The sequence below is a fragment of the Opisthocomus hoazin genome, chromosome 6 (assembly GCF_030867145.1).
Source record: "Opisthocomus hoazin isolate bOpiHoa1 chromosome 6, bOpiHoa1.hap1, whole genome shotgun sequence".
In the NCBI taxonomy this organism is placed as follows: Eukaryota; Metazoa; Chordata; class Aves; order Opisthocomiformes; family Opisthocomidae; genus Opisthocomus; species Opisthocomus hoazin.
Window position 1 is genome coordinate 9,980,777 of NC_134419.1, and position 27,765 is coordinate 10,008,541.

The 27,765-nt window shown below is 43.5% G+C and overlaps 1 protein-coding gene across 1 annotated transcript in view; it reads left to right on the plus strand.

The window, feature by feature from the left end:
• The window catches only part of TRABD2B (TraB domain containing 2B), a 297,703-nt gene that overhangs the window by 242,806 nt on the left and 27,132 nt on the right, over nucleotides 1–27,765 (plus strand). Inside the window, exon 5 of the mRNA XM_075424535.1 lies at nucleotides 9,411–9,501. Within this exon, the coding sequence (XP_075280650.1) occupies nucleotides 9,411–9,501 (91 nt within the window). The remainder of the gene's footprint in view (nucleotides 1–9,410; nucleotides 9,502–27,765) is intronic.

Below are 27,765 nucleotides of genomic sequence, written 5' to 3' on the forward strand. Positions count from 1 at the left end.
TGCAGGGTTGCAGACTGAGCAAGCCCTGTCTTCACTCACAGTAAAACCTGGGGGCAAAATAACAGGCAAACCTTTACTTCAGTACCCACATCATTGTCGTCCTACAGATTGCTTGTATTGCTAAGTTGTTCCAGCTTATACCAGAAACACAACAAATAAGTTTTAGAAAATAAACACTTCAAGTCTTTAGGCTTTGTTGTTTACCCCTCAAAGAACCTTTTGCTTGGCATAGTCAGGAAGGGATTGAATTCATCATAACTCAAACATACTGGGCTGAGGTAAAAGAATATTATGAGCTACTCATCTGCCTCCCTCTGCCTTTTGAACTTGGATCTTTGATATGCAGTGAGTTCTTTCTTTAAGAACATATACTGAAAGGGTCATTCTCTGTTGAACCTACTCTCTGTGGAAAACTCCTCCACTAATGCCATGTAAGTAACGCTAGAATATGAAATAGCCTAAAAGGCCCCATAACCAGCCAGAGCACATTGTCCAGCAGAGATCAGCGCAGCTCCCCCTCCCTTGCAAACTCTGGCATGGCAAGAAAAGTGAGGGACAGGGCAGAATAGGGAAGGAAGGGGAGGAAGGATGGGTTCTGTGCAGCATTCAGGAGCTTCTGGGCAGTGGTAGGGTAGCTTGGTGGGCCTTCATGCCATGCCTGATTGATGCTGAGGCTAAAGAAGGTGTTTAAACTCATGTAGTTAATATAACATGGTCAATGGGGAGAGAACTGCACAGAGGGCTTATGTCCTTCCCAAACCTGGTATTTGAGATGTTGGAATGATTTGCTCTGTGGAGGTGCCCATCCTCTCCAGTGAGACTGACCAGCTTAGACTAGTCACTTCATTTTGATATGTCTGAAGCAGCTATGAATCCTGTTGTTGTATTGGTCTGACACAGCTCAGTTGTTGCTGTGGTCTGACACAGAGGCCAGAGGAGGTGCTTGGGAGGTGACCTCACTTTGGTTCTTGCTTGCCTTGTATTTCTTCTTTATTGTTTTCCTTATCATATGTTTAGGACAAGTCTGCTAGGGAAGGTGTGGAAAGACTTCGAAGATAGCACAGAACCGAGTGGCTGAGCCTACATGATGGCAGTGTATTGGGCCTGAAAGCAGAGAGCTATGCCAGCGTGGCACCAGTCCCATACTGGTAAGCTCAGTCCCATCTCGTGCTGAGCCTGTGGAGGGCTCTGCGCTGCACTCCAGGCTATTTCTAGAGGAAGACTTCCAGTGTGTGATATTTGGGTGCCTCCAGAAGAGCTCCATGCACTCAACAGGAGGGATGCTCAGGGGAACTAAGCAGAGAGGAAGAACAGAAAGGGAGAGACATGGGGGAAGTTTATTGTATTGAGGGTTAGCAAGAAAATAGAAGGTGGCTGTGTGAGCCAGTCTGTCCTTCAGACTGAGGTGCTCTGAATGTAGTATTGCACTGCAGTTCTCAAAGACACCTCAGGGAAATGTAAATCTCTGCTCCGTTACCCTGGTGTCAATCTGGAATAACCCCCTCAACTTTTGGCCCCTCGTCGCTCGGGTCTACCCCCTGGCTACGTTGTGGCCTTCCTCCAGAGCATATTCTGTGAGTGCGCACGGGTAAGAGGGGAGAGAGGTGATTACATGCGAGGAAAGAATGAAGGAGAGCCGTGGGGGGATTGCTGGATGTTCAAAGTGCTGCATATTTTGGCCTTTTATATTTTACTGCTTTGCTTCCCGTGACTATCCGAAAGTGGCTATGAGTCAGTTCCCCACCACTGTGGAGAATAACAACATCAAACAAGAGTGGGAAAATGATTTCTCCATCTGCCTTGGAGAAGGGGTGGCATGATGTAAGGGGGCTATGATGAAAGCTTACTTTCCAAGACAATTGCACGTGGCTTATAGAAAGTATTTTTAAGGCATGCTGTGGGCTTGGATTCTCCTGCCAAACAGGGAAGAAAGCTCGTTCCCTGCATCCTCAGCTCTCCTCCCCAGCTTTTTGCATAATGCTGAAATTTCCAAGTTCAAAACCATGTCCTGCAACAGAGCAAAAGCCAGCAGCATGGGGTAACTGGCTTTTCTGAAAGGTGAAGTGCAGAGTTCCCAGCCTTGTCTGAGCACCGAGCACGCTCCTCTATGGCAAGGACCCTTGGGGCAGCATCTGCAGACCTTTTGGGGGTGGTGTCTGAGGCTGTTGAGTTTCTGTGGGGTGCCTGTTCACTCACCCATGAGAAAGTCTCTTATAGTATCTATTGTCCATCATATCTGGGTGCTGTTACTACCCAGGAGCTGCCCCATGGCACTCTCACTTGTGTGCTGTGTCTTTGAAAGTTACTTTCTCTTTGGAAAGCCCGCCCACAGTTCTTGATTTGAACCTGAATACCAGCCTCTAGGAAGCTTTTGTTATATCTGGTCTGTCTGAGGTGTTGGTAGGGATGCATTTGGGATTCTGATGCTACATATGCTACATGTCTCATCCTCCAGCATGGATTGTGGTTTATGTTGTTTCATGCTAACTGGAGGAGGTGGGGGGCACTGGGGTCCTTCCAACCATTCCCAGAAAATTCCTCTACTGGGTCCCCACAAACATTAATTTTGTTCACGTAATGAGTAAAATCTAAAATAAAAATTTTCAGGCAGTCCTAACATCATACTTATCAGCAGATGCTGCATATCACCCACCTAATCCATTACCTGGTGTCATTCTTTATACTCTGATAAGATACTTCACATTAGAAGGGTATTCGGGCTGGTGGAAACTTTTATAGACATCTAGCTCCATCTTGCAAAAGCAAGATCTGTGCACAAATCCGACATTTGCTCCTTGAGATACTGTTTCAAGGCAATCCCTACCACTAGAGTGAGATTTCAGGAAAGTAAGTGGTTTAGGAAGAGGAGCCATCCTCTGGCAGCAATAGCAGTCTAAATTTGGGTCATCATGAGAACGGGTGGAAGAGTCTCCAATTTCTAAAGGGTGATATTCAATTGCAAAGAATGACTGGGTGCAGGGATAGAAGCAGCTATGATGCTGGAGGAGGAGTGGAAGGGAATGAAAAATTTGAAGGGTGCATCCACATAGCTGGTTCCCCATCGGGGGTCTGGGACTTCTGCCATGGCAGGAAACAGGGATGTGGGATGTCGTGTGCTTCCCCCCAGTAAATCCATGCAGTTACCCAGAGACTGTTGGGTTGGAGTCAAATGCTATAACGGATAAACTAGCAAATCCAGATAAATGTCATTGCCTAAACTGTTTCCTGTATCTCCTTAACTACAACCTCTTCTTACACATCGTTCAGCTTCCAAAATATTCAGTTTGCCCATTCTCAGAAGAAGAGAAAAGGAGGCAGCAAGCAAAGGAACCAGTAAATATTTGTCCCAACTGTGAACGTGCAGATTTTGGCATTTGTATTTTTGCCTACACTAATTCTTGTGAAGCCCAACTGCCATAAACACTCTGGTGGTACCATGAGGCTTGAAAATCAGCATCAAGAGAGAAACAGGAATAGAGACTGCCGCCTCCTGATTGCAAAGCAGCCCGAGGTCTAAATGGCAACAAAACGTTATACATAATGTCTGATTCGCTGTGTGGAGAATGTAAAGAATTGAGACCTCCCGACACAGTTTACATTGGCCCTTTTTATGACTAATTGTGCAGAAAATAGCTCTGCTTGTAGTGTGCATGGAAACAGTTCAGGTTTCTGCTGTGTGTCAGCTAATGGGCTAGCAAGGCTTTTTTAGCACAGCTTCAAAGGCTCTGGCAATGGAGGTCCTTTGTGAAGGAATTATCTCCTGCTCCTTTGTACCCCTTTATCCTTCTAAGCCATGGAACAAAGAATTGTGAATCGAAGAGACAAAGTAATTTGTAGTAGATCTCCAGACCTAGATAAAGTACGTAACATTTGCTTTAAAACACTTTTTCTGCTTCTGTCATCAAAACGAGGTTACATTTTTCTGTGTAGGAACACCCAAGTTCGTTTAACTGCTGAGGGGTGCAACCTTATGCTTAGGTATTCCATTGATGGGAGTCACCAGAATGTCTGAAATGGTAAAGGAGAGCTTTAGTTTCTGTGGTCAATTAGAAAATACATGCCTGTCACTGTCAGAGTTGGCTGAGAAGTGTGTTTCTCTCCATCTCAGGATATTCCACTAAAAAGGAAGAAAACACAATTTTTTCAGCAGGGTGTGTGCGTGTGTGTGCTTTAAGGAAACCATGTATTTTTCACCTTTTAGTAAAAAGCCAAAGTGGTTTATTCTTTTTTTCTTCCAGTGAAAAATGAAACCTTGGGGAGATAAGGAAGCACATTACGTGCATCTGCTTTGTGTAGTCCAAAACTTAGTTCTTAATTAAAAATAAAAAAGCAAAACAGGGATGGAAGGTGTTTGATTAATGTTAGTAACCATGCTGTGTAACGTGTTCCTCCAGTGTCTCCGGATCCTGTGTCTCGAAAAAACAAGACGTGAGCGAAAGGAAATTAGTCCTGGCCTCATCAGATTTAAAGAAGAAACAACCCCCAAGTGCAGTGAGCCATGCTAGCCACTCCGCTGCGGTTGTGCTCAAACTATGGAATGAGTCTGTGTTTAGCATTGGGTCTTGTCCTTGAGCAAATCCCATGAGTATCTCCTTGTCCTTGGAGGGTGGAAGGACTGCTTACACACCTGGGTGTTTACAATCTTAAACGGTTAGTAACAGCTGTACTGCTTATCTCCATGCCCAAGTACAGACTTTCACTTCAAGTCCCTTTGTCAAAAATCTTTTATGCTTGCTTCCTCTCCTTTTCTCATACTTGCATGGATTTCTCGAGGCAGTTGGTGTGCTGATCCCTTGGATCCAGTTTTCATCAGCTGTCAAGGTAAATTTGGGTAATACTGCAGGAATAATTTATTCAGATTTAGACAGAAGAGGGAATAGTGGTAGACAAGCAAGAGCATTCCTCTCTGTCTCTCTAATCTGTTTGGTGTGTCTCTAGATGCACTAACTTTTCAATAGTTATACTTTCTTGATTTTGGGGTTTTTTTTTAATGAAAATGTCCAAGCCAGGCAGAGAAATTTTTAAAAGTTTTTAGCAGAAGCATACACACACGTATATAAAAAGTATTTTTTAATATATCTATAAATAACAATTAAATCCATTGATCTTATTTAATAATTGCCAGATTTTTTATATTCTGTTTGCACATGTGGGCTGCCAAAGGCAGGGATTTGATGTTTTACACTGATCTAATCCATGCTGAGCTTAATTGTCTCTAATATACAGGTTAAATTGGTTTTCGTTATATGCCATAAGCTGTCAAAAGTATTACATCGTTGTCAATATCTAAAAAGCGAATGCTTATCTTAAGTTGTATGTGACTAAGGAGAGTCATTTAATGTAAGAAATTTCTCATATAGAAAATTTTCCTGGATTTTAAAACTGGGAAGGATAATTATGATGGAGTTAGCAACAGGAAGCAGGCCAAGACATTTCTTCCAGGACTTCTTTAACCCTGGACGTACAGCAATGACATGAGGGTGTTTTCGTGTTTCACTTAACCCACCTGCACTGGACCTCCCAAGTGCCACCTTTTTCACAGAATGGTAGGGGTTGGAAGGGACCTCTGGAGATCATCTAGTCCAACCCCCCTTCCAAAGCAGGGTCACCTAGAGTGGGTTACACAGGACCACGTCCAGGCAGAGAAGGAGACTTCACAACCCCTCTGGGCAACCTGTCCCACTTTGTCACCCTCAAAGTAAAGACGTTCTTCCTCGTGTTTGCCACTGATAAGTCTGGCCCCATCCTCTTGACACCTACCCTTAAGATATTTGTAAGCATTTAGAAGGTCCCCTCTCAGCCTACTCTTCTTCAGCCTAAACAAGTCCAGCTCCCTCAACCTTTCCTCATAGATCATCTTCATAGCCCTTCACTGAACTCTCTCCTGTAGTTCCTCATCTTTCTTGAACTGGGGAGCCCAGAACTGAACACAGTACTCCAGATGGGGCCTCACCAGGGCAGAGAAGAGGGGGAGGAGAACCTCCCTTGGCCTGCTGGCCACACTCTTAAGAGACCCCAGGAGAACATTTGCCTAACTGGCAGCAAGGGCGCACTGCTGGGTCATGGGTAACTTTTTCCTCAAACCTTTCACTTCCATGTATCTCTGGTCCCATGGAGCTCCTTGCCATGGGATACTGTGGATCACTGTTGGGAAGATGTCTGTGTTGGGTGGGAAGGCTGCTGGTTTGAGCATGCATATTTTCAGTTTTTCCATCATTGAGGCACAGCGTGTCTTCAAGTTGCTTGTACTGTGCGAGAGAGAATAAATTGGCAGCAGCAGCATTAGTGTGATGTAAAATAAACAGATGGATACAAAAGGAATTGCATTATGTGAATTCTGACTGAGCAGAGAAGTTAAGACAAGTAGAAGTCAGGGCTGGCCTGTATAAAAATCTTGCAATCAGGTGGAAAGGATGTATTAACAGAGGAAGCTGATGGTGAGACAGGTGGTGATTTACCTAGATATGCGTGAGATAATGCAAATAGGAAAATTCTAAGCAAGGTCAAAAGGCAAAGCTTTGCAAAGATATGCTCCTGCCATTTCGTAGCAGTTAGTAAAGCTTTGGGAGAATTATTTGGGGGTCAGCTTGGAGTTGGTTTTTGGTTTTAATTTTTTTGTTTTATTTTGTTTTCTCTTGGTTGAACTGTGGCATTGAAAATATCTTAGTATGTGTTGAATTGTGGACCTAAAATGAGATAACTACATTCAGATTCAAGTTTTTAATGAAGATTTTCATTTATTCAGGCATTTGGAGTTGGGTAGTGAGGTTTTTTTTATGGAAGCTGGTTTTCCTTCATGTTAGGAAAGGCAAAAATAAAGAAATAAGCTTCAAAGCAGAGGGTAAGAAGGTTGTGATATGGAAATTCAGTCCCTAGTCTAAGAAGAGGCACTGGGGACTTTCATTCACCACATGGGTGGGTTTCAGCTTGGCAGGAACCACCTCTTCCCCATAATTCCAGTCCAAATCCAACACAAACTCCTGGGTAACTGGAGGACAGTTATCAAGAGGAGGGGTATGGCAGAGGACCGAACAGGTCGGGGTGACTTACCCTGTGGAAACACCCGTCTCGCCACGCTTAACGTTTTGCTGCCATCCTGTGCAGAAGCTCACCAGTCCAACAAGCCGGCAGCTTTCATCATGGTCTCCACACAGGGCAGGAATGGCAAGTCCGGGAGGTGTCACCTTTTTGTCTTCATGCACCACTTGAAGGGACTGGCAGGCTTTGCCGAGGAGCTGACATTGCTGATGGTCCTGACATTTTGTGGATTAGGAATCAGAGCTGTTGCATCATTATATTTGGGGGGGGGGGGGGGGTTAAAGCAGTTAAAACTTGGTTATTTTATACTCTTCTGATGTCAAAGATTTGCTGGATTCAGGACAATTGTTTACAGTAAGAAATCTCTTGGCATTTATGAGTCCAGTTCAGAGAAGCAGGGCATTGTACCACAGAAACATCTCTGACTGACACCTTTGACTTTGGTTCCTCAGTGTCTCTTTGCCAGTGACAGAATGGGGACCTTTGTTTGCCTTGGCCACTGCATAAAAAACCAGGATATGATCAAATCCAGTTAATCACTCACAAATGTCTCATTTCTTGAATCTCTGAGGGTGTGTAACACATTTTTGGGACTGGTCTCTGCTCCTTGGCTTTTGTTATAAGTAAGTTAGGGGAAAATCAAATTTTGAGTTTTCTTAAAAGGAAGTGGAGGAATCCTGGAACACACTAGGGCTCTGCAAATGGACGTTTAATCATTTAAAGAAACGTCTTTTGGCTAAAAGCTGTTACCAGCGCTTGCAAGTCGCACTGAAAGCCGTACGACTACATCATTCCCACAACTGATGCGAATTAGCGCCCTTGCTGGCAGCGTGAGTAGAGAGATGCAGGCTGAGTGAACACTAGGGACTGAATTACTCTCAAATTCACAGCGACTTTGTGCAGTAGGGGCGAGGTGTCCTAGGGGTGACTGCTTACACAGTGGCGTGCATGAAGAGAGACTCGGGCATGTCTTGCCTGCCTTGTTTTTTCTACACAAAGCATTCGGCTCTGCTACGGAGCTGGGCAGTTACAGACATCTCCTGCAAACATTTATGCTGTGCTTAGGGCAAGCAGACGCTCTCCAAGCAGCAGCAAACCAGAGGAGTGCGTTTTCACACGCGGCACGTGGTGGAACTCCCTGCTGCAAGATGTCACGGGGCAAAAAGTGCGCGGAGGCAGGGGCTTGAGCGCATTTGTGGTGAATTGGTCTATTCAGAGCTGGCAGTGAAACGCGATGACCTGGGTGTAAATGGGGTCATCCAACCATGCAGAGCTGGAAGCTAATGGACATAATGTAATCATTCTGTCCTTTCCCAGTGTTATTCATGTATATATTTATATTCCTTTAACATTCACCACGGGCCACAGTTGGAGACAGATTACTGGGCTGCATGGACTTTAACAAACCTGTTAGTGGAGATCTTGCATCCTTACTTTATATCTCTAACCCATCCCAAAAACAATGTGGGACTCTGACAATAAGTTGAAAGCTTCAGAGGGATTACACTGCCTTATTGAGTCTGTACCCAAAGCCCTTTGAGGGCTCCCATTGACTCCAGTGAGATTTGGTTCAGACCTCAAGTGTATAGGACTCCCATAAGTAAACTCTTTCAAGGCCCATACATGCTGCAGTACTTATTGGGCTCTTTGTTGTTTCTGTGAATAGGAATGCGACCTTTACACTTCTAGCGAAGAGCCCTGATTTACAGGACTAAATCTTCACGTCTGGGGAGAGATAAGGTTACCATCCCAGCTCCTCCCAACCCTGCTGTGCAGGTGGCTGAGCAGTTGATGAAGCAATTCCTGAATCACTGCCAGCTTAGGTAGATAAGCACCAAGCGCACAGTACAGCAGCTTCAGAGCTTCATCATAAGCAGATGTCCATGAACAACGATGGACAGGGTGGAACATCTGGGGTTGTAAGTTGTTCCAATTCATGAGACGAAGCCTTAATAATATTCTTTTTGCCACTGCAGGGTCATTCTGATACCCATGTTACAAGTTTATTTAGTCCATGCACATACCAGAATTAGCCACAGTAGAGGACAAGACTAGCAATTCATCCAGCTTTCCTTTATCCACCCAGTCCCTTGGCCATGTGAGGGGAGGGAGGGGTAAATCAGCTGAAGGAGGAAGTCTATGTTGGGCTGTACGCCGGCTCTTCCTCTGGCCATTGCCAAAGGCTGCAGTGGGCTGCGTGGTGAATAGCTGAGTCTCGATCACAACAAACTACATAATGTGCCGTTCTTGCCTTTGAAGCTGGTCTAGCTTCTGGTAACCTTGCCTCCCAAACCTGTTGTTCCAACAGGAGAAACTCAAGTGAGTGAGAGGAGCAGTTTGATTGACAGTGCTGTTTTCTACCTGTATTTTAGGTCACTTCCTGGGTAACAACACTGTGATTGATGTTCTGAGACAAGCAGGATTTGAAGTGGAGCACACCCCTCCTGGACAACCAATTGGAAAGTAAGCAGCTGCCCACAGATTATTAATAACTTTGTCTCCTTTTCTTTTTTCTGTCCCTTTTTCTGTGACTAAGTAAGATTATTGCATTAGTATAGGAGGTGGGTGAGTGGCTGAGGAACCTCCCTTTCCCACTCAAGTTCCAGATAAAAAAGTGCATTGTAAACCATCCATTGTGTGGGTTTGGAAACACAAAATGGCTGGGGTTTTTTTCATATGAGGGCATTATTCATATCACAGGTGTTTCACTATACCAAATCAGAAGTGCCACAGTTTTTTTCTGTTTTCAAGCAGCATCTCCTTCAGCTCATTTTCCCCTACAGCTGTTTTGTCTCTTTCTCTCTGTGGGGTTTTAGTTGCTTCTCTGTTGCAGGGCAGTAGACTGCCACCAACTTCATTTTGTCAGGCTGCTCTTCTTCAGGTGAGATTTCAGTTTTGCCTGAATGACCAGATTTAATGTGGCTATACACCTTGGAGCATGTGTTGGGTAGGTAAGAAGTGATTCAATATTCCCTTAGCTTCTTCATCCATCTGGTCAAGTAAAGCAGGCAAGAAGCATTGATTACCAGGCTCTTGGCAATTTTCATTTGTAGAAGATAAAATATGGCACAAAATTGTCCTCAAGTGGTGAAACAGACTTCCTTCTTTTCCCCAGACTTCTGTTTTTCCTTAGCATTTAGATGAGGTCTCTGTCTTAAAGATACCATAGACAAGAAAACTGTGAGGAATGGTGAGAGACCATCTAGCTTTGCAAAGTTAACCTTTCCCCTGCCTTATGCAGATAAAAATTGGCTGAGATTTCTCTGTCATAGAATTGTTATCCTCATTAGGCAGAAGTGTTAGCAGCATGCTTCTGTCCCTGATGGGCAGACATGACATGGTCCAAATATGAGGTGAGTTTCAATGTGGAGGATTAATCACAGGGCTAGTAGACCATGTCTGAAAAAGCTGTGTTTAATATAGTTGGAAAATCTTGGTGATCTAACCTTGTTTGTGAAACACCCACGATGATTCATATAGAGTATAATATGGCTCAACTGTACATAAGTGTCTTTGACAGAGCATTTATGCTAAATGCTTCTTGGAATATGTTGAGCAATAAAAGCACAGTCTTATACAATCCTGGGGAGAAGAGGAAGAAAAAGCTATCAAACACATGGAAGAACGTACATTCAGAGGAGGTTTAAGAAGCACTTTGGCAGAGGGAGAAAAATCAACGTGGCACAGGGAAGAGCATTAAACACTGTAACTGGCTGGAGCTGGAAATTTTGGCTAAAATTAAAAAAAATGTCTCTGTATAAAAATACAGCAAAAGAGAAGAATCAAGCAAACAATACCAAAACAGAGGAGGTATGCCATTCCTAGGTTTCTGACAAAGAAACTTTCATTTCAGGGAAGCCAGCACTTTCCTCAGCAATTTTAATTTAGTTGAAAGTATTGTCTTTCCATGAAAAATACTTCAACTGGAAATTCTTAAACTATTAATTTATTGGCTGTTTGCAAGCCCTTGAGAAGAAAGAAAGATGCAGCGGTGTGAGAGATATCCAAGAATAGTCTCTGCTTTTTATGATCTTGGGACATGTCTATACACATCATCACAGACTTGAAATAATGTCGTGGGGCAGGAAACTTCAAACAAAGCCGCAGCTTAATGTTGACTTATTTGCAGTGTGGGACACCTCTGCGTATGCATTCCCCACCTTGGCAGCAGTGTCTCTCATTCATGACGTCTTCCCTAAAATTGTGAGTCCCTGGGGAAAATGTACTTGAAAGCGAGTGGACTTGGACTGCTGCCTAGAGCGATGTCTATGTCCTCAGTGGAATTATCCTCCACTTGCTAGCTTCTGTCTCCGGCTCCAGACCATAGCGTTGGGCAGGTTGGTCCCTTCATCTGAACTAGTACCCTAATTCCAGTGGTGTCTGTCCTGAACATTGAACACACATAACTTTAATAAAGGGTATACTGATGTGCGTGAGTTGTGTATTGAGATGAGAGAGCGCATGTGCTTGTACTCCATACAGATTAAATGATGTATGTGTTTGTTCCCACGGCCTGAGGATCCAGGCAGATCAGCCAGTCTTAGATGAGAAAACAGACAGAAAAAGAAATGGCGTGGTCAGGAAATGTAGAGTTGCCAGTAAATCGTATTATTCAAGGTGCAGAAACAGTAGTAGATTATAGAAAGTTTCTATAGTCTATATATAGACTATAGTCTGTAGAGTATATATAGAAAGTTTAAATAAAGATAATTTAAATATATTCACAGGAAACAGCTTGCTGCCTTTAGGAGAAAAGAGACTCCCAGACCTGCTCATCAGGGACTCTGTTTTCATTGTCCTACAGCTGGGGCTGTAGCCATCAGAAGTGCTTGGGGCTCTCCCTTAGAGATGAGGAGGCTGCTGCAAAGCATTTTGTCTCTCTTGTTTAGAATAATCTGTATTTTATGATTTCTGGGCAAGCTGCGAAGGACAGTCTAATCAAGCAGTTATGACAGAAGTTGACAGCACATTCAGAAGGCACAGCCAGTTAATTGTTGTGATGTTGGGGTTACGTTGCTGTAATTGAGAGTCTTCAGGAACCTTGCATTTTGTCTACCCTTCTTTTTTTGCTCTTCTCTTTCCTTTTCAAAAGATGAAAGAAAAACATTTGAAAACAGTTAGAATGGTCCAGAAGAGAAACTGTTTTGGGGTAGTGGCTGTACTTATGGCATGTGTACATAGAATAAACAAGTCAAAGCTCAACAAATTTTGAGCTTCTTGCAAGCAGAAATTGTTTTATGGATTATAGAGATGCAGGTGTTTTTGTCTTGGCTCTTGTGGAACCATACATGAAATGAGGTATTTCTTTCCTCTGCTGAACCTCAAAAGAGACATTTCTGCTTTTCTTCCAACTAAATTGTATAAGGAAGTCAAGCCCACTGCATTGCATTCTGGCACTGACAACTGAAAAACTGGATAGTGTTCAGGGAAGATCAGCTGGACTCTAATGCAGAGATTGGTGGGGGTGGACAGCACATGGAAAAAATGCAGCGATTGGAAAAAACTGAAGCAGCTGCTTGCTTATGTTTTGGCCAAGGGAATACGAAAAAGGATTGTTGTTGTCGGATTGTGCCCAGAAGGACCAAGAGAAGCAGTCTGAGCTGGCACATAGGAACTTTTGGAGGTAGATTGTATTGAAACTGAGGGTGGTTTTGGCTGAATGTTGATGATTGTCCTGAAAATTATTGTCAAGCAGTCTTTCTCAGGGTAAGTCAGAAGTCCTATTATTTGAAACGATGAAAGTAACTTTAGCAAAACACTTGTGCTGTGTCCTACTTACTGCCAATGCTGCCTTGCCAAAAAAGCAAATACCATTTTTCTTTAATATGTCAGTTCCTAGAACAGTATGATAATTATTATTATTATTATTATTGAAATGACTAGTAATCTGATCTTTATTGTTCAATAACAGTGAAGCAGTGGTACCCCAAATAGGTGGGGTAGTGTGGTATGATGTTTAAGCTCTGCCATCCATTTCAGTTTCAGAACGGACAGGAGAATAGCTTTTTAGAAAATAACTAGTCCTGTTCCTGTGTATCAGAAAAGCCTTGGGAAGAGTGAAATAGCCCAAAGACCAAAGCTGTGATGCTTTCAGTTACAAGCAGGCTGGGTAAAGCCAGAAGATTGTTGACTTCCTATGTCCAAAATGCTAAGCACGGGTTGTGAAATGGCTGCTCTTTAAGCAACCAAAACGAATACCTAGAGTCTCACATTTCTGCCATCTAGTGACAAGCACAAATTTGAGCCAAGCTCTCCCTTTCTTAAGGTATTGGGGAAAAGTGAGACCTTGGCAGGCTAGAAGAGATAGCCAAGACATGAAGGGGTTTGATGGCTCCAGAATCAATGAGCTGGCAAAGAAAAGTTCATATGAAGTACATTTAACTGGTGTGGAGCTATTTGGGAGCTCTCACCAACTGGATTTCTGAAATCCCGTAGCTCCTGTTGATCTGCCTGGTGGCCCAGTGTTGACCTTCCCGAGCTGACTATTGAAAATACCTTCTTTAAAGCTCAGTCCCTGTCTGTAAAAGAAACCCTGTTGTAGTCTGTATACAGAACAATGCCATAAACACTGGCGAACTTATCCTCACATTGACTTCATTTGTTTATTTTGTTGCCTGAGGGAAAGTGACCCGAATCTGTTTGCCTGACAATCTTCAACAGTATTCGTATTTGCTGCTTATTTTGCTGGCTGTCCTCCTTGTCCCCAAATAAAGGCATTGGAAAATGAATGGCTGAATCAGTATCTCATTGCTTTGCCCTGAGATAAGAAAGGCAACTTTTTTTTTGGTGGGGCCTCTGCCAGTTGGCTGTCCCTGCCCATCTCTGTCTTCAGAAAGCAGGGCTGCATGCTTGGGGTGGGGAGAGGGGAGGAGATGGGAGAAAGTTTCCCCTCAGATGGATTCCAGTGACTTGAGCAGATAAAGGGCCACATCTGCTTCACATTTAATTGGAAGCAGCCAAATTGCAAGATCAATCCCGGAAGCACCTGTGTCCACGATGACTCTATTGTTACTGGGTTCTCAGAATTGGCTCTGACCTTCTGCCATGCGCCAAGCCCTGACGTACTGCGCACCATTTCCTTGGCCAGAAAAACACGCGGCAGTGCTCGTTTCCATCAGTGCTCTTTCAGATACTATGCTCAATGCTACCTTCATTCAGAATGGGAGAATTCAGGACAAGCTTTTATTTCTGCCCATCTCAGAGTTTATTGTAAACTCTCTGAGCTCTACTGTGGAAATTAATTACCCTTCCTCCATACGTTTGAATGTCCCGGCCCAGTGGAAGCAGCATGTCTTTGCTCTTGTAGCTTATTCCTTTCCTTCTTCCTGAAGCAAAGAGCTTGCTCCATCACCTTTTCCTATAGCATCCTACAGGTGTGACCCTGGCCGCCCTACTCAGCGTTGTCTCACGGTGGAAGTTTCTTTGCTCCACTATGAATGCTTTCTTGTTCCCCACGGGATGGAAGCACATCCGATCCACACAGTGATGCAGCCGTTTCACTCCATTGGGATCCCTAACCTTCAGGAGCTGATATGTGGACATGGGAAAAATGTTTGACACCACATTTCTTGCAGCCTCAAGTCAGTAAAAGTGCCAGTTCACTGGCTTGCATCCCAACAACTTATGGATGCTATCAGAGCCCTCAGGAGTCTCCCAGCGGTTCCCATGTTCCCTGGGATGCCCAAATGACTTGGGCTTTCTGGTGCCAGCCCGGCAGGGTTACTCCACTCTGCTTAGCTGTTAATGTTTGGGATGTGTTTTGGAGAATGTTAAAGTTGTAGTGAAACAAGTAGAATTTTATTTAGAAAAGAGAAAAAGTAAAAAAAAAAAATGCAAGAGCTGTGACAATTTGATTGGTAGCAAGTGAGTTAGTTGAGGGAAAAAAAAGAGCTGAGATGTTAGCCCATTCTGGATCTAATCTCTTCTGCGATGTGGAAAAATGCACACTTTTTTTCTTTTTTTTTCCGGTGGGTGGAGTAATCTCCCCATTGGGATACTACAGTTCTTAATCCTATAGTAAACCTTTGGATCTTTCACTTGATCTGAGCCTGAAGAGCATACTCCCTTCACTGGATTGCTTTCCTGAGAAGAAAAGCAAACCCATTATTTAGGGGGATTTCTCTGAGAGCATAATTTGCAGTGAGAGGTGTGTAGGGATTAAATGGGGTTCATCTGCATGCATTGGCAAATTTATTGTCTCATCTAACACTGGAGAATAAAACTACTTAATGTTTAAAATATTTTGTCATGAAAATGACATTACATTTTCAAGAGATTCCCATGTGCCTCTAAAATATCCTCCTTTGCGATTTAGTTGTCTTTGTATCTATAATTACCGGACAGCCACAAAGGATAACACCTGAGGCAGTCAAAGTAACTCTTGGAGGGAAAGAAATTGAAGAAAAGCTCCAGGATGTGGTAGAGAAGCAAAGTCAACTCAAGTTCTCAGCCATGGAAAATTATCCTGTCACTTCCCAAGCAGCACTTTTCTTAGGCCAGTGTGCCTGCGTGTTCTTCAGGCCACCTTTAAGCACCAAATGCCTTCTGAAAGAAAGAATTTAGTAACTTTCTGCAAAAAAATCTGTGAAAGAGCAGGATACTTCATGGTGTTGGTGAATGAACACAGAACAGAACTTGGAAATTTTGTGCTTGACTAGTTTTCCCAGTGGGACATTCACTTTTTTTTATAATCAGATTTTATCCTCGGAGAAATTTCTCATTTCTTTTAAAAAAAATGTTTCATATTTCATATCATTCTGTTCCTTGGGAACTTGCACACAGGGCCACTGGGGAACCTGGGCTTGCTTCTTTTTGCTTGAGGGCAGCTTGCTCGCTGAGTTGTCCTGAAGCCAGTTTTCTAGGTTTTTTGCTTCTCTGCAGCCCATCAGTTGTAGGAGAGCTGTATCTCATGCTCCGTAAACTATCTAACAGTCAACTTACAGAGCCTTGGAGACTTCACAAGTTCAGAGCCAGTTCTTACTTTGTTTCCTAGACAGATTTTGGGGTTCTTGTTTCCATAGAAAAAGCTGATTTTTCATCCTCTTTCTGCTTCCAGCCAACTCTAATGCAAATCTTTTCACCCTAAGGTCGTTAATATAAGATTAAATCTCTGGTCTATGGTTACTAGAGATAATACTGATTCAAAGTGCAGTGGAGTCAACAACAAGGTTTCCATCAGTGCCAGTAATTTTTAGAGGTCATCTTTCATACAAGATTGTTGCTGATTATCTCCTGTCTTTGGTTGTGAGGAGCCATGAGGAAAACAGTAAAAAACTGAGAATATATTCACACAGTTGTGCGGGTGGTTACAGCAGTCAACATAAAAAGACTGGCTTTTCCAGAGGACTGCTCATGGGTGTCTTAGCCAGCCAGCCCAACTCACTTGCAGTAGGTGTCTGGCTAGTTTTAGATGACCAGTCATTTTGTGAGATGAATTCCCCTCCTATCTGAAGAACTTGGGCCCCATGTTCGAGTCGGACAGTGTCATTACACTATTTAAGCCTTTGGAAAAATTGTGCCATCCCCTCTCCAGCATTCCACTGGAACAGTGAGGTTGTGCGAGCTTTGTGTTTGTGTATTCAGCCTGCACTTGTCCTGTGGATTGATGGCCTCTGTCCCGAGTGATATCAATCTGGGCTGAAGTGCAGCTGCACTTTGTAACAGCTCAAGGGGCACAAAGGTATCAAGTGGTATTGTGTGGTTTGAAATATGTCGTTTATCTAAGGAAGTTTGTAGTCTGTTTGCTGTCACTCTGTCTCTGCAGTGCCGACTTTCCTTACCTTCACTATCACATTGTCAGGCGAAGAGACCTCACACATTAGGACAGATAGCTTTTCTACTTCCAGAGCTGACTTCTTTTCCTGCAGCAAGAGGGCTGTAGGTTGTGTTGCAATCAGTAGAGCAACTTGGTTCAGCGTGAGTGTAATTGCTAGTAATTTTGCTTGCAGGGAGCTCTTTAACATGCATGAGTTCCTAAAAAAGGAACAGGAACAAAGGGAGTCAATGACTTTTATCGTTGACACTTCCACTTAAAATTTCTTCAAGACTGATGCCTTAAAAGAAAACAGTTGAGGATACAGTTTCTACATAGGAATACACTAAGAAGTACATTTGCAGTCTTTCATGAGTGGTCAGATGTCTGTAGGGACATTCTTCACAGTTTAAATGGGGTTAGACACCCTCCAAAACAACATTGTGTGAGTGGTGGCACGGCCAAATGACTTCTTGTGGGTAGATCTTGTGGCAAGCTGTGAAATTTACTGACACCTTTCCGAATTACCTCCACAAGTAGAAGGTCACTCTTACGTACGTATGTGATGTGATATTGTGCCATTTCTTGTCCAGTTCAGTGCAAAATAGTCTCACTTTTAACAACTCGTGGTATCTCAGCCAAGCCAGGTGGCTTCACGCTGGCCATGACCCAGCTTTGGGTCTGAAATGACTGCATAAATGGCCCTTTAGGAGAGCCATGGTGAAGGGTCGGACTAAGAAACACGTATATCAGCTGCTTCTCCTGATTAACTGCTAGTAGGAGGAGCAGGAATGCCAAAAAAGTAAGTTCTTACAACAGGACTAGTAAGTTAAGAATGGTAAATATATGACGCACTTGTCACAGTACATAACTTAGAAGCCAGAATACATTTCCATGTCATGATCATTGAATCATTTTTTATGAGAAGTCAAAGCAAATTCGCATGTAATCTGTAAAGTATGTAAAGAGTTTAATTCATCCAGTAAATCATGTGTTGGGAGTACTGTAGCTCCCAATCAGATATACTTCAGAGAAGCTCTAAGGTTTTAAAATCCTTCCACAAGCTAAACTGATCTCCAGAACCTTTGGAGGTTCACCCTTCTCTGGAGCTTATGCTCCATGCAAGTGAAAGTCATGCCAATATGTTTCCCATTTCCTGGGGATTAGTCTGCTGTATTTGATGATTCAGGACTTCCCAAGAAAGCAGCTTAGTCACTCACTCTGTCTGGAGCAGCCTCTGGTGTCTCAGAGGACATCTTCTCTTGAGCAGTGATTCATGATTTCAGAGCAGAGGATCAAGTCTCTCTCTTTTTTTTTTCCTTCCCACAAAGTTAATTAATAAAACAAATTTCTATTAGTGGGTGTTGAAAGACTTTGGCTTTCCACCTACACTCCCAAATGCTTCTCATTCCAGGGAGAATGAAAAATGGACCTGTGAATAGAAACAAGAGGGAGGAAAAACGGATCAGATGCTGTATCTGGATGTAGACACAGTGGCTGTCAATTGTTACGATGGAAGAACATCCTGAATGAAGATAGTTTCCTGCAATTGTGATTGCTAAAAATATGCTTCTACAGTAATCCAACTTAGAATTAATACATGCAAATTTAGAGGGAAAGATTGGGGCACAGGGAGCATCTGACAGAAGCTGCATTATCTGTTTGAGCTCCCGCCTTGATCTCTTGTTCTGGCTGGCGGTCTCATAGACTGCAGTTGTTCTGCTTGTGAAAATTGGGCCCTTTGCCACTGTGACAGACCTCTGAGACTCCAGTTGGTCAGGAGAAGCACCTGGAGGATTAACCTCGTCACGGCCACTGTGGACCTGGCTGTGCCCATCTGCCTGCCTCGTCTGTAGCCCCACCATAGAACAGAATTTTTCATCAGCACCAAGAATTAGCCTAAATTTACATCCAGCATGGTCATAACTCTTGTTGACTTCAGCGAGAAAACAGTTGGTCCCACAGGGGACCAGCATTAGCATGAGGACTAGACTGGGGATACTTCCCTCTTCTTCTGCTGTCTGGGGCGTCAGACCAGCTCACAACTCTGCTGGCCGCAGCCTGCAGAGAAAGAGAGACCTAATTTGGTGCTCTTGTTTGTGGGTGAGAGCACCCTGAAGCCTCTCTCCACTGACTCCCAGGATGTCTGTCAAGCCAGGGATACTAAGATTTTCCTGCTAACCTGCAGCAGCTCAGCAGCAAAGCTGTAGACAGGCTTCGAGCGCTTTGGTATCCAGTGCCCTGTCTGGCCACTAGATCTGAATCTCCTGTCATCTGACCCCAGCTTCACATTTCCAAATTACTCAAGGAAAAACAAAGGCAGTCACAGAAATACCTCTGTCGAGACAGCACATCCCTGTTTCTGTTTGAACGGCCGATACGAATCTGGAGTCCCCGGCGATCAAAGTGCATGTTCACTGAGATGAGCCCCATGTCGTGTTTGAAGTGGGCGCAGCACTTTGAAACCAGGATGAAGCAGGAATAAATCAGGATGAAGGATGTGGGGCCATAACTACTTTACATGAAATCCCTGCTGGAAAGATGTGGCCAGTGTTCCAAGGTTTTCCTTGGAGAGTACTCGGAAGTTGCATACCAGCCTATTTGTGGAAAGCTAAACAGTTCCCTGTTGTCCTTGATGTGAAACACTTCCCAGATAAACACTTTTCCCGTCCATTGAAGAAAAATGATACAGCCTGGCCAGAGCTGTAACACACAGGACTTCACTGGGCTGCTGCTCGGCCTCTCCAAAGTTGCTGGTTTCTGTTGGCACGGAGCTTTGCTAAAGGCTGTAGTTCATATACATGCCAGCATCGTTAAGAAAAGGCTAAGTTACCGAGCGAGACTGGGATATTCTTCAAGGGTTTAATAATGTTGTGTGCCCACATTTTTGCGTCTCTGTGTCCATTTTACCCCTGGAATGTAAATCCCAATCCACAGTGGCTAAACGAGGTTCACATGGATCTCAGATGCTTTTGTGGTATTGTCTCCTCCTGATTTCTGAAGGGGAAAGAAAATATTAGTAGCTGAAACAAACTCACGTGGCTCTCTACAAGGACAGCAGTAAACTTCTGCTGCTGTAGTGGGTTTAGGTTGTAACATTGCCTGCATTTGTGGCATTTGAAGTCATTTTAAGGAATTATTTCTAACACCCACAGAGTCAAGGCATCGTATTCCAGCACAAGGAAGATCCAGAAGTCCTTGCATGAACTTTGGAGAGAAAAAGCTGATTTCTGAAATCAGCAGTGCTAAGAATCAAGGCTGTCTAACACCAGGGTAATATGGTGGTGCTTTGGTCCAGGTCAGTGGGTGGCTCTTCCTCTGCTTTTCCCATCCTGGCAGATGCAGATCTGAACGACTTTGCCATGTCCTCACCTCTGACTCTGGTTAGGACACACACATGGTTTTGTTGGGTGCCTCCTTCCTTCCTTCATAGTGCCATGCAGGCTGAAGACATCTTCACAGGAGCAGCAGGTCATTCCACTCATTGACCTGCAGTCATTGGATGCAATAGATGCACAGATGGGCTTTTTGCCACTGTTCTGTCAAAGCAAACCTTGCTTTGTGTTTTTGACAAAGGAATCATTTTTCTTCCCCTAGAGGCAGGTGATTTCGTACTAATGTTAAATGAGAATTTTGCACGTGTATCAAACTTACAAGTAGATTAGATTTTAGGTCGCAAATGGAACCAGGAAGCGCAACTTCCATTGACATTTAGCAGGCATCGAGATTTTAAATCCCTGAGGCAATTTTAGAAACATCCCCCTCAAGGAGAAAGGACATTGATTTGAAAGAAAGCAGAGTTAACAGGGGTTTTGCTTGTTTGTTTTATAAATGCAGCCATGAATTTAGGGCAACTTCTATGTATTCAAGCATTCATACTGTTAGCAATCATTGCTGAACGGTCAGCAAGTCCCCCTCAAATCAGTGAAAGGTGGCAAATGAAATGCACAGGCAACCAGAAGTTTCACAGGAGATGATGGAGCAGGAGACTGATTTTATTTTCTTCTTCTTTCACTATTGGGGTGCACTGTCCCACTTCCCTCCCTGCGTACCTCCCCTGCCTTGCCAAGAAATCCCATGTCAGTCTGCGAACGACAGACCTGGTGAGGTCTAGGGGTCCTGTGGGTTTTCTAATCATTGGACTCTGATATGTAGGAAAGGGCTGAGCTCATACCTGAGTCTTTCCTCATAAAGCCTGACTCCTTCCTGCTACTTTCGTATCAACAAGGACATACGCTCTTTTTTGATCTCTGTGCTACTTGCGATAATTCAGTTATAACTGGCTGTCAAATTAGCATTATACTGAGGCAGGGAGGGCGCAGAGGGACAGACAGGCGTGTGTGCAGGGTGCCATCGTTCGCTTGGGAAGCAGAGCTGGAGAGAACATTGCGCAAGTAGCCTGTGCTTCTGTTCCAAATAAATGCCTCTGCCTCGGCAGGCCGGTGGGTCAGCCCCGACCACTTAGTCTCCTTGCAGAAGGATGAGTCAGATGAATCGTTCCGCGGTTTTAATTAAAACATCTTATGCAGGCAGCATTTCAACAACAGGAGGTGGCACTTTTGCGGTCTGGCCCACGCTTACCTGTCCGCATTGCTTACGTGGCCCCGCCAGCACAGCATCTCTGAGTCTTTGCTGTATTTCTTCTTACTGTCTTCATGTGAGGTAGGGAGTTATCTCCATGGGTGGATGGAAAACTGGAGCGTGAAGGCAAAACCTAGCACAGCACGCTAGTTTAGCGTTAGTTAAACTGCTAACTAATAAACCCCTGGGTAATCCTCCCTTGTTGGGATTTGATGGGCAGCGCTCAGGCCAGAGGAGCTGTGAAGGCTGACAGTGCTGTGCTGCTCTGAATAAACACAAGACACATCTCAGCCACCGCGGAGCATGACGCAGAGGTCATCTCAGTCTCCTTCGCAGTGCCTGAGAGTCACCCACTCCTCTCAGCGCTTTCTTGTACAGATGTTTCCTGTGTGGAGCTGCTTCTAGTGAGAGTAAGAAATTTGTATGGGCTTTCTGTTTCTGGGCTTAGTGTTGCCTGGTACTTGACCATCAATATCACACTTGCGGTAGGGAGACATCACCTATCCAGGATTGATCTTAGCTTCCAGGGCAGACCGCAACAGCAAAAATAAAACAAAGTCAAGAAAAGCCAAGGGCTTTCTGTATCTTACACCAACACCAATTCAGCTCTACTGTGCAGACGGCAAAACAGAAAATCGGGTTCCCTGGGGGCCCTTTTGGCTAAAGCAGCATCCCTGACCTGTCCTGTGAACAGAGTGGAAGGTGGTCTGAGATAGAGAGGAATCCTAATTTGTTAAAAGGTGAAGTCCCTTACCAGAGACCTAGTACTCAATGACATTCAGTATAGATGAAGAAGCAGTGGCAAAAGCTGAATGAAGGTTGCAAGCATAGAAGTTAAACTGTTGCTCCTCCAGATCCTTTGAAAATTAAGTATATATTCCAGTGCAGGGTCAAGTTGCCAAGAAGACCTGATCCCATGAAGTTGGGAGGAGGGCACACTCTCCATGGATGGAAAAGACAGTTCATTTTAATAATGTGTTTTAAAAAACCCAGCTTTAAATTACCAAATCACTCTGAGAATCGAAGAATGATTTTCAGGTTAAAAGCCCTTTGCCAGCAAAGGATATTGGCTTTTCTGTGGTGTGAGCTGGATTGCAGCACCACCTCAGGAGGGGTCCTGGTTTGGTCACTCGCAAACTGTTTCATCTTTGTATAGCTATAACAAGCTAATGTGACTGCTAGAACCTCTGCCAGATGCCAGGCATAGTTGTGATGAGGCTCTGACGTCTGTTAGACTTGTTAGAAGTAATATTACATGCTTTTCAGTAGCTAGGCAGTGCTACAAATGCTAGGCTGCGATACCCTCTCAAACATCTGGCACTTAGATAAAGCATTTCCAGGCAAGCAAACAAACAAGCACAGACTAAGAAAACACACATGCACATACAATGGAGGGAGGAGGCTTCCTAACTGACTTACTGTGCTCCGGGGAGCAGCAGAACAAGTGGTTTTCATTTTCCTGGTGTTTCACTTACTGCTGTGTGGGGTTCCCTTCATGGGAGGAGAGCGGGGCTTCATCACTGGTTTTGTGTATACTTGTGTGTGTATAAACAGTTTATGTAGAAGTTGGGTCCGTTCAAGCTTGTGACGAGCCATTTGTCATTCACATTCACAAAGCATCCCCAGTGAAGGTTTCAACCACTGCCAATCCCCAGTCTAATTTATTATTTGAGAAATTACATCTGCAGAGACTACGTGAAGAGCACTTGAAAGTGTTATCTCTTTCATCAAGGAAGTCAGTTGGCCTCATTCTTCTGCTAGGCCAGCAGAAAGCCCCTGGTAGCCATGGGTGGCCATTCCATCCCTTTCCTCCGCTGGAAGATGACAGGAATCAGAATTGTCCCAAAGACCCATCACTCTCCTCCCCCTTTTCTCAGCAGAGGCTGTTAGTAGGGGACCTAGGTAGATCTCCATGACTTCTGGTGGCCCGTGCTAACCAGTTAGACACAAGAGGAAGGAAATGCTGCCTTTATGCAGACCCTCCTCCTCCTCCCATTGCATTTTTAGCTGTGTTGGTAACTCCATGCAGTAGGTGAGGCCCCAAAGTTCCTTTGCAATGAGGTCTACAGCAGAGTTCAGGGAGGGAAGTTGCAAAACCTCTCACTTCTGTATGGTTGAGTGCTGTGTCATTGCATCCTTGTGGTGCTCTGGCTGTATCCATCTGTCATCATCTCATACCCTTTGCCTGTCAGCTTGCCGAGATAGACCTCTTTAGTGTGCGCATAGTTTATTTCTGGGATTCCTAAATGTGCCAATGCTAATAGTAGTCATAGACGTTGCAGTGAAGGAGAGAGATTTTCTGCAGTCAGTGCAAGTTTTCCTCTTTAAGGGGAGAAAACCTGGGCCCTGTTGTTTGCAACCAGTCAGTGAGATTTGCCTGAGTTCATTAAAAATCAGTCTTTCATGGGGCCTCAAATGCCTGCTACATATTCAAGCTGTAGTTCAAGGTCTAGTGCCATAGGTTTCAATTAACAACAAAAAAAGAGAATATGAAACATTCTCTTTTTTCCCTAAGGTTTCAGCAGCAATGTGCATGCTTCATTAATGAAGAATTTTAATGAAGGATGGATTTGTCAGACAGAAGTAAGTATTTGATACAAGTAGTTTCATCAGCATGAGTTAATAAAGAGGCGGAACCCAGGTGAAACAAGGCTAATATGTAGAGAGACCTTATGCAAAGCCCATTAGCATTAGATTTGATAAAACAGCATTAGACATTAAAGCAAGTGGAGACTGGAGGAAGAACTCTTCTGCCTTCATCATGGTTCAAGGGCTCTGTCCATTACCGTGCAGAAAAAATGGCCACAGACGGGCTGAAGTGTTGTCTGAATGGGGTTTCTGACAACTGTTTTGTTCTTTTCTTGGAAACACTCAGACCCTGTGATAAAAACAATGCTGAAGGGCTATAACAGTATTTTGGAGAAAGGCAGACTGGCTCCCTGTTCCTTTTTTTAGCTCAGACGCAATCAATGGCTAAGCAGATCAGATGTTTTACAGTGTCAGCTACAGCGAGGGGAAGTGGATTTAGTGTAACAGAGATGTGGGATCTCTTGCAGACGTGGTCTTCTTAGGGCTCTTTGGTTCCACACTTCTGCCTGCTGCTCAGTGTAAGTGGTCCATGTCTCTCTTCTTCTAGTGATAGCAACTACTTATGTGCCTATGTTATCTGTCATCTTGCAATTGTAAGAGTCTGGGCTGAACAAGATACTTAAGGAAGACAAGTTGCCATGCTTGTACAGATTTGTGATCCACCCAGTATCTCATCTCTGCCAGGGCCCAGCTTCAAAAGCATCAGAGGGAAGTGCAGGAAACAGCGCCAGGTGTACATTGAATAATCTGCCCTTAGTTTAAGCCTGAAGTCAGTGCAAATGTTGGAGTGCCTAGAGCTAGGCATTTGGTACCTTGCTTAGCTGATGTCTCTGTAGAGAGTTTCTGTGTAAGATGTGATGGAAAATATGGACTCCTGCAGAAGTTACTCTCTCCAGAGGATCCAGCAGAGAAGGGAAACCAATTCCTAGAGGAGAGAATCTGGGAGCAAGATTCAATTTGGATTGCAAATTAGTAAAATGCAGACAATAGTTGTGTATTAGCTGCAATTCTACTGGGGAATCAAACTTGAGCAGACGGTTTGGTTTGGGTTTTTTGTCAGACAATTTCTTAATCTTGAATCCTCTCTGGATGACAACTATTGGGATGGAACAAATGCATCCTCACTTTCTTTTCTGTGCTTAAACAGAGGTCAGGAACTGTTTGGGAATACAGGCATCTGAGATGAGAATAGTTTTGCAACTGAGTTAGCAAACCTGACTTTACACATGGCTATACAGCTCAGTGTCCGAAAAGCTGATGATGACTGGAGACAAGCAGCCAGCCATAGACCTCAATAGCTCCGTTCACTTAAAATGGAAGTAGGAGAGAGATGAGTTTTAGTGAGTATTTCAGTTTTGGTTGTGGCAGCTAGAGGAGAAAAAAGGATTTGTTCAGCCCTTGTCTTGCTTTGCAATCTCTGGAGTCTGAGATCGTAACTGCTGGGATGAGATGGTGACATTCAGTCACCCTTGTCCAGTTTCTCAGACACTCCCCAGACCACTGTAAATACGTTGTAGAATCAGAACTGACCCAAAACCTAAGCCCAAACCAAAACTTTGAAAATGTCACAATTAGACCTGAAGAAACTCAGTATGGCAGCTTGGGCCGAACTGGGTAAGAATTTTATGCTTTGCAGAATCTGTTGAATGATGGAAGTTAATTTCCAGCACCTGAAAAATCTGCTGTTTATAATTAATATGACATCGCTTCGAAGAAACATAGAAAGATCAGAGAGTTTATAAAGAGGAAACAGAGATGGCATTGCCCAATAATAAGTCCACCATTGTTCTTTATTAAAGCAATACATGTGTGTTTATTTAAAAGTTATTAAAAGGAAAGAGCAATACAGTTACTCTTTCTACTAATGGTTTTCAAGCAATAACAGAAAAAAATGTGTGGAATAAAGCTTGAAAATATTCCAGTTCAATAAAAATGCAACCCTAAAACCTTCTCTTGTGGTGTAATACCATCACTTTAGATTCATCACAAACCCTGTGTATTCTTGGCAAATTAGAATTAGAATTCCAGTCCAGAGGTAATGCTGATACTCCAAACATTTGTTTCTGTCCAAAATCACAGAGGAGAAACAGAAATCTTGACAATTCATTGCAAAGTCAGCACTCAATTTATTAGAAGATGCTGAAACATTTCAGTTAACATTAGTTCATGGGCATATAGGAGTTGTAATTTGGCTGCAAAGCGCTTTCTCTCCCCTGTGAAGTAGACTTCCAGAACAAACCAGATGTCCCAGGACAGCTGTGTAGCTACCTGCTCCCATGTGGAACCAGGGTTCTTGAGCACCAAAGAGCCCATCTTGATCTATGGGATAGGTATTCTTTCCGAGGAGCTTTAAGTACAACTTCCGTAAGATAGCGAGGCACCAAAGACAGCTGACAGGGTAAACTGAATATTTTGCTTAAACCAAACTACCCAGGCGGAAATAGGTTAGCACAGAGTTGGTACGGTGATAGAAAGACAGTGAAGATTTAGGGAATAGAGCCTGAGGTAAGGCTTTGTGTGCCACGAGTTTGCTATTAATGTGGGAGATGGAAGCAAGACCGGAGGGTCGACCCATCCTTCCTCTGCGGGCACAGCCCATCTTCCGAGGCTGGAGTGTGCCACTTACACAGTTTAGAGTAAAGATGTATGAACAAAGGGTTATTCAGTTCAGCAACTGAACCAAAAAGTCAAGAAGGGGAAATAAGTTCAGAGCCTCTGAACTGGAACATTTTGAGGACAGTTCTGAAGTCAGGGGTTGGGTTTTGTTGTGTTTTTTGTCATTTTTATTTATTAGTTGGGTTTTTCTTTTTAATTGAGAACAATTTTTAAACAAAAAAGGCCACTTTGTAGCGTTGAAGTCTTTGAAAACAGGAGACAAAAAAAAATAAAAGCTTTGTTCAGAAAGTGCTGAAGTGAAGCATTTGGAGTTTTCCGAAATAAAAGAATTCATATGAAACTGTGGAAATGACACGTTACAAATGTTTCAGCTGACCTCTCTTTTTTTTAGCAAATTCAACCACTCAAGTTGCAGAAAGCTTGCTTTTCTTCTCCTATGCCCTGGATCAGCTCCACTTTTAATGAAATGAAATAGATAACAAAAGTTTTACTTGCTTCTCTTATTTTATAGTTTCTCAGACTGGGAAGGAGAACATCACTATCCATGGCAATATCTTGACCTCACAAGCTTTTCACTTCATGTATGCACAGAGTTGAGAGTTTGTGTATATATATATGTGTATACTGAGGTCCAAATTCCCTTTCAAACTGAGGCCACAGTTCTTGAACAACAGTGATTCTTCCCAGAGAAACAGTCTGACATGGATTCTGAGTCCAGAGATACCATCCAAGTTTGGGATGGACTGTAATCTAATTTAACTACTTAACCTAATTTAACTGCTCGTGAGATGTAGTTCATTCTGGTGCAAAAATGAAAAAACAACTTTGTTTCCAAATTCTGTTAAGAAATGGAAATGCTTTAACTTTAGTGTACAGGCCTAAAGCAGCTACATCCTAAATAAAATAACCTCATTATAATTAAGCCAGTCAGGTCAGTGAATAATCAGGGATTTCACAGATACTCTCTTTTGCTGTCTCTTGAGCCTCAATTTGTCCTCAGTAATTTATAGTACTTACCTGAATCAGCTCAGATAAGTTAGGTATGGGGAGAATCTAATTCTCCAGTCTCTTCCTTGGAGCAGTTGCTTCTTTTTGCAGTAAAAGAAATTTATATATATATGTATGTTTCCATCTTGAAGGAGGTGAACTCCATGGCAGTGTGCAGTGGTGTCACCTGGTTACGTGAGAGA